Source organism: Nelusetta ayraudi, unplaced genomic scaffold, assembly GCF_046127955.1.
Source record: "Nelusetta ayraudi isolate G7.1 ecotype Tasmania unplaced genomic scaffold, CSIRO-AGI_Nayr_v1 ptg000017l, whole genome shotgun sequence".
Lineage (NCBI taxonomy): Eukaryota > Metazoa > Chordata > Actinopteri > Tetraodontiformes > Monacanthidae > Nelusetta > Nelusetta ayraudi.
In genome coordinates, this window is record NW_027466067.1 from 7,366,505 (window position 1) to 7,377,334 (window position 10,830).

A 10,830-nucleotide genomic window follows, 5' to 3' on the forward strand; every position below is an offset into this window, starting at 1 on the left:
TTTGTCTCCTCTGCCTTCATTGTCCCACTGGGGCTCTGTGAGTGAGCGCTCCCTGCGTTCCCACACTCCGTCCATTCACCGGCCGCAGGAACAAAAGAAGTGTGTCTGGTTGCACATCACATTAATTATGGAGTCAGATCAGAGGCTTTGTGTCTCCTGCCCCTGAATGGACATTCCTGTCATCACTGGGCTTTTTTGTCCAGCCTCTTTAAGGAATGCAGACATGCCAAGGATTAATGGAACATTCACAGCCTTATTTCATTCAGTCTCCCTCCTTTGCATTCTAATGGTTCTGACGCATTCCACGCAGTGTATTTTTGACGGTCAGCGTGAGAGGGGGTCATTTTCTGAGCCGGATCAGGTTCTAGTTCTCCTGCAGTCGCTCCAGGAATTTAAGGGATCGCGGTTGCGAAAAAACTTGATCAGAACTCGCCATTTGCTTAATAAAGAGGTTAAATATCAGCCGCGTTAAACCTGTGATGGATTATACCGTTAATCTGGTATAAAGATGATGATGTCTGTTGCGTGCAGTGATATTATGGGGATTAATCTAATAAAGATGAGCTGAAACTCATTGGATCGTATTGCTGCACGACCAGACGCCCAAGAACCAAACTCGGCCTACGTCGGACATTGTATTATATTAAAACGTTGCATTTTTGACCACTTCAATGTTTTGCAAAAAAAACAAATGATCTGCCTCCCACGTGTGTGACGAGCGTGTGCTCAGTCAGAGTCATTGATCCCAGCATCAGGCAGCAGATCTGCTCTCTCTACAGGGTCACCACTTTCCCAGATCCACACACAGCTCTGAGAGTCTCCCTCCATCACCCCCCCAGTCCTCCACCTGTTCCCCCGAGACCCAACCATTGTCCCCCAGGCAATAAGAGCGTTTAGGGTGTCGCATCCCTCATTGTCTGCAGCGCTGCGCCCCGATTGGCTGAGAGTGTGAGAAAGTCCAGCCACACCAAGACCCACACATTCATATGGAGATGTGGGACTATAAATAGGAGGGATGCAGCCAGCAGAGATCACATTCTCTCTCCAGACAGAGACTCTACAGCACACACATCCAGCCATGGCTCCTACAATCACTGCAGCCATGACCAACTCTCAGGAGCACCTCACTCTGAGCCACAAGGTAAATTCAACAACCATTATGATGTTTTTTAATGTGCCTGATGACAGCTTGTGTGTGTTCCTGTTGAACTCCTGAATCAGTGACTGATGACTTTGTTCTTCTTCCTGCAGCTCAGAAAGCCTCTGGTGGAGAAGCTGCGCAGAGAGCGAATCAACAGCAGCATCGAGCAGCTCAAGTCTCTCCTGGGTCCAGAGTTCCTCCAGCAGCAGCCAGACTCCAAGTTGGAGAAAGCAGACATCCTGGAGATGGCAGTTTGCATCCTGAGACGATTGCAGCAGCAGCGTCAGGCTGTCGATTCAGCGGCTGCCAGCCGGGGCTACTCCAGGTGCGTCCAGGAGGTGGAGCACTTCCTGTCCAGTGAGCAAGTGAAGATACAGCACCACAGAAGTGTGATGAAGAACCTCTGCAAGCGGCAGTCTTCCTCTGATGTGAACATGACACAGACTGGCTTCTCTCCACTGAGCTCCGCGATCAAAGACAAGAGCGCGTCCATCAGCAGCGCCCCCTGGAGGCCGTGGTAGAGACTGCTGGACTGGCACACAAGTGATGCTGGGTTGTTCCGTCTTAGATTTCGCCACAGTAACGCGATTTGCCTTTGGTAAAGGCTGTGTTTGTTGGTTTCTGAGTACTGTGTACCTCCATGTGACTTATTCCTGATGATGATTCGGATCATTTTATTCCCTGTGGGAATGTTCCTGTATTGACAATGACATGTTCTCCATTCGAGAGATATTGTTAAAAAACGAATGTTAAACATTTTTTAGCTTTGTGATATTCACATATTCTGTATGAGAGTCCCTCTCACGTGTTTTTCCTATGATGTCTTCATTCATTTTGATTTTTAGGGAAACTCCAAGACAAAAGTGCTGCTTTGTAACTCTGTGAGTGAGAGCACTCATACCTTCAGTGAAGGTAAAAGTCCTGTTGTGAATGTATCTCTTCAAGCCAAGTGATGCGCATTAAAACAATCACAAAAAACAACAATACACTTGTCCCGTTGTCTTGCTAATTGGGGGAAATTAAGCTCCAGCTTGTTTGTCACTCAGTAGGGCTCCAGAACAATAGTTAACACTGCAGAAATGTAAATAACTGGCGGCTGAATATTTCTTTCTTTCTCTAATGCCATGCAAGTCTATGGGGTCAAAAGTCAACTTTGTCCTAGAGACATGGGGCCACTTGCAGGTTCATCAGGATTCCTCAAGACACAGCCACGTCAAAATTTGGGGCTTCTGAAAAATTTTCTTCCTCCAAGGTGGGGCGTGACAGAGAAAGATTGAGAACCACTGCTTTAAATCGTAGTGAAGGGACTCTTGCTTGTAGTTTGATTATTTGTTTTAAAATGAACATCAGACATTTGATCGATGATGAGCCATGTCACACATCACATCCAAAAACACACCTTATCGGTGTCTGTGATGTCATCTTCTTGAAGAAGAAGTACTTTTCACAAGAGTGAAATAGAGATTATGCATGTCAAAAACAATTATCGTTAACATTTTTCATGGTGTTAATGTGACACACACACACACACACACACAATTTACCCACATTTACATTACTCATACTGCTGACTTCCACATCCCATGGTTGTTTTCTTTAATTTAATCAGTTATGTTATAAGAAACAACTTCCTTTTTTCACTCGCCTTCTCTCATCTTTTGTGATGACCTGTGGCCACCACCACACTTCCAAAGGCAGGTCTTTGAATTTTAAGTTATGTCAATTGAAAGCTATAGGATCAGCATCACGCAGACTTGGTTCAAAGCAAAGGTCATCATGTTTGATCCAGTAAATGTCATACTAAGAGCGTGTGCATCTATTTAAACCATCATGTTCATGGACTATTATACTTTTCAATTCTATTAATTTCTAGTTTTTCCAAATTTCATTTGTAACACGTCACCAACTAGACTTTGTGTTGGTGGATGTCTGCGTTCTGCTCATAAATAAGCCTAAAATTTAAAAGAATTCCAACAATTTCAGCAACGGCAATGGATTTCCAAGCATGTCAATCAAATTAAGTGCGATGACACAAAAGCTCTGTTGAATCTCAGGCATATTTATTCATTTTCTTTCTCTTGACATCTCTGAATCGTAAAACATTCAGACAGAAGCACAATCCACTTTGGATGAATACAAATTAAGAAATGGCGAATAATTCAAAGAAACATGCATACATGGCATACACAAGGCAAGAACAAATCCCTTTTCAGAAGAAAGGTGGGGCTTTATAAAATAAGACAGCCCTGAAACAAGGCATTAAGACAAAACGGCAAAACACACTAAAATAGAAAAGGTGCTCAGCTTGGCCTCAGAAAAAGGCCAATTTCACCGCGTGAAATGTCTGAACATTTCCAAAATATTTAAACCTCAGCAGCCTTTTCCCCCCGCTGTGGCTCAGAGACCACATTCGCACTCTGAAAAGACCTGTGAGCGTGAGACTGAAACATCTCGTAAAATAGCAGCACTACATCGTTCCTCCTCGTCTTCTCCGCTGGATCCAGCTCTCTCTCCATCCTGTGGCATTAAAAAAAATCACACCGCGTGAGCGTTCCGTTGATCTTCTTGAAATTCCTCCTTTACAAGCAGACCAAGTCAAAGCTCCGTCATTGACATGTGGCTTTGAGTGTCCTTGAGAGTCTATATTCGCCGCCAGGGTCAGCAGCACAGCGGAGCCACGTCGTCCTCCGCCTCCGGAAACAGGCGCAGGATGTCCCGGGAATACTTGGAGTAACCGCTGTGCGTCAGCAGGGCTCTGCGCAGGGTGAGCAGGGACTTTGTCTTCTCCAGGATCTCGGCAACGGGGAGGCCGTTCTGCAGGTGTTCTGCGATCAGGGCCTTCAGCTTCTCCACCCCGGTGCAGCACTTCTTCTCCAGCATGTGAAGTTTACACCTGTAGAAGAGCAAAACCGCATCAGAGGTCAGATATGTGTTTCCCTGTGTACATTCTGAGGAACTCAAATTAGTTTTTTTTATCGTCTAATCGGCAGTTTGGGCTCCATCTTCTCACCTGAAGAGCTCCTCCTTCACGCTGTCCTGCAGATCGAGGTCTGAGTATGGTGCCATGGCTGGATTTAGCTTCTTGTGGTGTGGAAGTTTCTTCTTCTTCTTCGTCTGCTGCTGCAGCTGCTTGTCAGGCCTTCAGAGGATGTCTGAGTTGACACGGGAGTCCCGGCACCCCAGCATTTATAAAGCTCGCCGTGCTCCCTCGTTCCCTCTCGGCCAATCAGGAGACTCCCAGCTCGGGACAATGGGCTTAATTTAATGCCTGTCATGGAGAACAGGTGGGATGCTTCATCTGTCTGCCACAGATTAGCAAGGTCAGTGGGAAAATGCTTTTCCTGAGGTGTACACGGCAAACTTATTCCTACTCTTGATCTCGACAAATGCCGAAAAATTAAACAACAAAATTTGTACCGACCCTTTCTAAACCCCCTTGGTTGATTCATGTGCTGTAAAATTTCCTTTTTTTTTTCTTTTTTTTTTTTTACTTTGAGTGCCTCATCTTTCGATTTTTTTTTTTAACTTAAAAATTGAAAAAGCCTTAGTTAATAAAACTTACGCAACTTTTTTTTTAAAATTTACTTTTTATAATGTTAAAAAAATAATCTTAAGCAGGTTTTCCTCTATCCTGACTGTGTGTTTCCCAGCTGAGGGTTAGAGGCAGAGCAGATGGCGGCTCTGTGAAGAGGATCTGGCCTGAGAACGGTCCGCAGGCTTTGTGAGAGCAGACACACTTCCATTGTGTGCGGCGCATACTCAAGTGTGGGAAGCCGTGTGTCGCTGCGGCTCCCAGCCCGGCGGAGGCAAGGGAGGGCGTGTGACCAGGGCACGTCCAGCCGTGTGCGGGGAGCCGAGGGAGCCCAGAGGAGGGGCTGCTGTGAAACCTGAGCTGCTGCCATACACACACACACATACACACACACAAACACACACAAACACACACACTGCAGACCGACACGTGGGCAGATGGGAGGTGGACCCACCTGGAGGGCAGAGGAGGGGAATGCCGAGATCTTTCTCACTGATAGGGATAAGGAGTCAGTTAAAGGATCATCGAAATAATAAGTAAAGGCTGACAAGACACACATGGCAGGGAAACGTTATTGAGCCACTTCATCTGAATGGTGCTGTAATAAAATTTCAAAATTGCTCTGAAAAGCTCTGAAAAGAAACTGTGAATGTCTTCATATTTCGGATTTATTAATTAGATTTTCATCATTTTGCATCGACTGAAGACATCATAAGTAAAGGAAGCTTCAGGACAAAGCATGTAATAAAAAATAAATACCAGAAATAATGAAATGTCTTTTAAGTGCCGCTCTCACCCTGGTATTTAAAAGATGCACAAATATCAATGCACTAATATGTGATAAAAGGTCAAGAAATAGATGTTTTATTGTATACAGATCAACGAATATGATCAAAATAAGAGTGGATTGTGACATCACACTGTGTTGGTAATTTTTCTCTTCCTCTAGACAGTGTATGCAGCAACTATATTTCCCTCCATTCATGAATCCATTCGTTGGTGTTGCTCAAAGCTCAGCTCAACTTAAACCACTGATGGAAATACCAACCAGAAATCAATGCAGGTTAAATGACCATGAAACTGAAGCCCTGATGGCCTTATTCACACTGACAGCTTGAGATGTGGACGGCATGCTTGCACATTTTAAGTCACACATTATGCCAGTCACATGACCTTTCACAATGTTCCCATCACAGGAGAAGCTGATGTTTGCCAACCAGCTGGCAAAACTTGATGTATGCAGAGAGCTTTGCCCATCAAGTCCGATCAGATCACCATCACAGTAAAACACCAACTGCCAAAATCTAGTTTAATAAACTTTTTCTAAACGTGTTATATCAGACAATTATTTTCTATCCAATCATGTCCGTAGCAGTGGAGTTAGCTTAGTTTTCAGCTAGCAAGACACGGCAAGGTGTCAGTCCTCTGGTTTCCTGTCATGACTTGTGCCCTGCTGTCTGTGTGGGTGTGGAGCTGCTCCGAGTTTCCCACACTGTCAATCACTGGTCGGTGAACAACAGAAGCACTAAATGTTGCCTCTGCCATTGGCGGTGGGCGTGTTTCAGCCAAAGAGCAACATCAATCGACCATCTGGAGGGAAAGAACGCCACTGGCTGCCCCCGGTGATGTTGACAGGGAGACACTTTGAATCTTAAACCATAAAGGTACAATCTGGGTGATGTACTGTAACATACTATGCTGCCACCTTTAACTTATGAGTTTCTTAATTGCACCACCCCAACTTATTACTTTCATCATAACATTTTTAAGCATTCTAGTGCTGTTGGCGTGCTAAATATGCTAAACTATACGTCTATTTGTATTAGAATTTAAGACTGATGATTCCATTTCTCTAATACATTGTGTGACAAAACGGCCCAAAATGGTTGTTAGGATTGTCAAACAAGTCTTGTGTTCATTCATGCTACTTAATTACCCGATGTTGGTATCACTGAATGGAAGGGAATTAAAGACATGTTTCAAGGCATGTTCTGGCTCATAATGTGTTTCCAGAGTTCCTACGGTGTCTCAATCAAACACTTATAGAAACCTTTCAAATTAAAATTAGACCACGAACAAATGTAAAATCGTTTATGACCATGAACAATTCAAATGACGGAAGAAGAAAAGATTTGGATTTATAGTTTATGTTTATTCAGCAGGACTCAATTGAGCCACATGAAGTGAGATGATGCATCACAACAACTTGTACGTTTCAACAAGACACTGTACTCAGACTGAGTAAAGGAAGAGACGTCTTTATAAAAGACACAACTTGGACAACATGTGAGGACACAAATCTCACTGTCCACTGAGGGTTTTCACTAAAGTAGCAAAACATTTGCACTTTGTGAAGTAAAGAAAAAAAAAAAAAACACAGATCACAACGATCTCAACAACCATTCATTTCTGTCACTGACAGAGTTAAAATAACTTGGTCACTATAAAGGTGACAGTGTGGCATCAAACAAACCTTTTACAATAAAAGAGTAAACACAGTGATCTTAAAACAGACCATTAGTCAATAATCATGTCATTGAAGACTAAATGTCCATTAAAGGACAAATAAAATGATGATTGATTATCAATCAGTAACAATTAACAACACTACATTATAGTAACAATGTGCGTTGAAGAATTAAAGTGTCACAGGAAAACTATGAGAGGAATCAAACCTTTCAAAATAAAAGGAAGAACATTTTGATCTGACACCAGATCAGTATGAAATAATCACACAGATTAAAGTAAGGTCAGGTCCATTCTGACAAAATGTCCATAAAAAGGACAGTTAGAGTTTGTTGATCACAGCCATCAGTGAAGACAACAAACGTTAGAGGTCAAAAACTCCCAAAACAGGAAGTACAGTGAGCTAGAATCATCACTGCTGATGCAGTCACATCTGCCTCATGCAACCAGCATGACAACATGTTGTCTTTGTCACTTCAACATGTTGTTGCTTTCGTTTCCTCAGGAAATGAAGAAAACACACAATGTTCAACCTTCTGCACAAGCAGAAGATCAAGTCCATCACATTTGAAACACTGCAGTCCAGGAACGTCTGACCAATATGGTCATCTGAGCTGCTGTGTAGGCGTCTACCACGGCCTCCAGGGGTCGCTGCTGACACTCTTGTCTTTGATGCCGCTGCTCTGGACTGTGGAGCTCAGTGGAGAGAAGTCAGCCTGTGTCAGGTGGTGATCAGAGGAAGACTGCAGCTTCTCCAAGCTCTTCATCACTCTTGTGCTGTGCTGCTGCTGCTGCTGCTGCTGCTGCTGCTGCTGCTGCTGCTGCTGCAGTCGTCTCAGGACGCAAACTGTCATCTCCAGGATTTCTGCTTTCTCCAGCTTGGAGTCTGGCTGCTGCTGGAGGAACTCTGGACCCAGGAGAGACTTGAGCTGCTCGATGCTGCTGTTGATTCGCTCTCTGCGCAGCTTCTCCACCAGAGGCTTTCTGAGCTGCAGGAAGAAGAACAAAGTCATCAGTCACTGATTCAGGAGTTCAACAGGAACACACACAAGCTGTCATCAGGCACATTAAAAAACATCATAATGGTTGTTGAATTTACCTTGTGGCTCAGAGTGAGGTGCTCCTGAGAGTTGGTCATGGCTGCAGTGATTGTAGGAGCCATGGCTGGATGTGTGTGCTGTAGAGTCTCTGTCTGGAGAGAGAATGTGATCTCTGCTGGCTGCATCCCTCCTATTTATAGTCCCACATCTCCATATGAATGTGTGGGTCTTGGTGAGACTGGACTTTCTCACACTCTCAGCCAATCAGGGAGCTCTGCCTCAGACAATGAGGAATGCGACACCCTAAACGCTCTTATTGCCTGGGGGACAATGGTTGGGTCTCGGGGGAACAGGTGGAGGACTGGGGGGGTGATGGAGGGAGACCCTCAGAGCTGTGTGTGGATCTGGGAAAGTGGTGACCCTGTAGAGAGAGCAGATCTGCTGCCTGATGCTGGGATCAATGACTCTGACTGAGCACACGCTCGTCACAGCGTCACACATGGGGAGAGGATGAATGGAAACCAGTATAAAAGTTTCAGACTGAGTTTAAAACTTCAAAACAAGTCTTTGTTATACATGAAAGTGTTTGAGGAACGTAAAAAATCCAATATGTTCATGAAACATGTTCAATCAGTTGTCATTAAATCGTTTGATTTCATATTATCCTGATAGAGTAATCCAAACAAAACAAACAAAAAGAAAATTCATTATTTTCTCATTGATTTCTCAATCCGATATTATCTTTCCAAAATTTTGCTGACTAAGCTGGAGAAACTTTTAGAACTTAATTTTTCATTTGATGCAATACATTGGGTCAACACAACGTTCATACACCTGTCCAGATGCAGCAGAGTCTTTGACACGTGCCCTGCAGTTTGTGTGAGGAACGTGAAGAGCTCTGTTTCCCACACTGACTCCCTCAATGGTCTATGGGGCACAAAGGCACTCCAGTGACAGATGCTGGACGTGTGGTGTGTGACATCACCAGTGATCTGGAGGGAAAGCTCCCCATTGGCTGATACGGAGGGTGTGAAAAATTCAAATTTTCACCGACAACTATTGTGCAAAGTTTTAACACATAGTTTAACATAGAATCCGCATTCAATGTAAACAAAAACAAACAAAAAAACAAAAAACACTTGAGTCATAATGATTTGTTTGTCACAGCGTTTGTGTAAATCCATATTCAGAGAAGTTATTGGTTAATATAATAGGTCACTATAATTATTAATGACTCAGTCATTACAACCAATATTTGAATGCATCATTTTTATTGTCATTTATTACAGTGTAAAATGTCGTGATTGTTAACATTCTTATATTGCAATAAAAATGTGTCTAATGATGTATACAAAAAACATGGATAATAGATTTAATGGCATGGAGTTATTGTGTATATTAATAATTAATATGAAAAACATTAAAATTGTAGAGGATAAAACAGCAACATTTATTCAATCTGTTCAAATTCGTTCGAGGTAATTTGCCAGTTTAACGCTGAGCAGCATTTGGTGGAGTGTTTTTTGATGACTGGGGAGAATAAAGTTGAGAGTTCATTGGTCTGTTAACTCAAACGATAATAATCAGATGGTTGCATGTTCTACCATGTTGTCTGAAAGGTCTAGATGATTTTGAATGTCCAAATTTATCCATTTCAGCAAGATACTTTGGTTTTCTTAAAAGTTCCCTTTTAAAGTGTTCAAAACAATCACAGTTACATTTGAAGGAATTTGAGTTTCAGCCAGTCTCCCTGTGAAGCTGAGTCTTCAGGTCAGAGGTCTGGATCTATTGTCCCTCAGGTCTCTGTGAGGGACTTTCCTCTGGTTTCCCACACTCTGTCCTTTCACCGCTGCAACAATAGAAGTGTGTCTTATTGTGCATCTCATTAGCAACAATCACTGGCCTCGGGCAAGAGTGGGACACTTTCAATGTTTTGGAGTAAACCATTAATACAATTACAGAAGAAAAACATGCATTGTGTGATTCGAGTCTTGCTGAATTTCTAAGCCTTTACATTATTTCCCTCCTGCTGAGTCACACATTTACAAGACAATCTGCAAATGCTAAAGTTTAATGGCACTGTTCTTCATCACTTGGGGGTTCTCACTGTCAAGCAGCATTTTTATTATGAATGCCTCTGAGTCTCCAATGCTTGCAACTCAAATGTCTCGATTTCATCTTATTTATTTGAACGCTTTGTGCCCTCACCATCGACTCTGTTGGATCTCACATGAATTTGACTACAAGCGACACACGCTGATGTGGTGCTGCTAGACGGAGTGTGGGAAAGCTCTGGAGAACACACTTTAGATCCAGTCACATCCCTCCCACCAGCAGCCAAATAATTCCCCAAAGGGATTTGGCACACTTCAGGAAACAGCTGCCCCCCAGGAAGACCCCCACCCTCAAGTGTGGATCTGATATATTGATTCTGTTAGAGGTCACTGCTAAGACATGATCATATCTGGAATTTCATACTGAGAATTGAAATCTCAAAATTTCATATGATTCACTATTTTGACTTTTAAGCTCTTCTTTTGGTTTAAAATTTCAAATTGTGCAAAGTGTGAGAATCAGCCAATGGGGAGCTTTCCCTCCAGATGGCTGGTGATGTCACACACACCACACATCCAGCATCTGTCACTGGAGTG

The 10,830-nt window shown here is 43.1% G+C and overlaps 2 protein-coding genes and 1 long non-coding RNA gene across 3 annotated transcripts; 2 read left to right on the forward strand and 1 right to left on the reverse strand.

Annotated features, from left to right (window-relative positions):
* Nucleotides 1-1,000: 1,000 nt before the first annotated feature.
* Nucleotides 1,001-1,721, forward strand: LOC142887061 (transcription factor HES-5-like). The gene is made up of 2 exons (XM_076024375.1): nucleotides 1,001-1,141; nucleotides 1,252-1,721. Exons 1-2 carry the CDS (start codon nucleotides 1,016-1,018, stop codon nucleotides 1,660-1,662), a joined length of 537 nt encoding a protein of 178 aa, XP_075880490.1. The 5' UTR covers nucleotides 1,001-1,015; the 3' UTR covers nucleotides 1,663-1,721.
* Nucleotides 1,722-3,179: 1,458 nt separating this feature from the next.
* Nucleotides 3,180-4,313, reverse strand: LOC142887439 (uncharacterized). The gene is made up of 2 exons (XM_076025100.1): nucleotides 4,152-4,313; nucleotides 3,180-4,034 (listed from the first exon to the last, which is right to left on the reverse strand). The coding sequence occupies exons 1-2, from the start codon at nucleotides 4,205-4,207 to the stop codon at nucleotides 3,800-3,802; spliced, it is 291 nt and encodes a 96-aa protein (XP_075881215.1). The 5' UTR covers nucleotides 4,208-4,313; the 3' UTR covers nucleotides 3,180-3,799.
* A 22-nt stretch (nucleotides 4,314-4,335) lies between these two features.
* LOC142887440 (uncharacterized) lies at nucleotides 4,336-6,660 on the forward strand. Its single transcript, XR_012926540.1, has 2 exons — nucleotides 4,336-4,461; nucleotides 4,792-6,660. It is a non-coding gene; the product is annotated as an uncharacterized LOC142887440 (long non-coding RNA).
* Nucleotides 6,661-10,830: the final 4,170 nt, after the last annotated feature.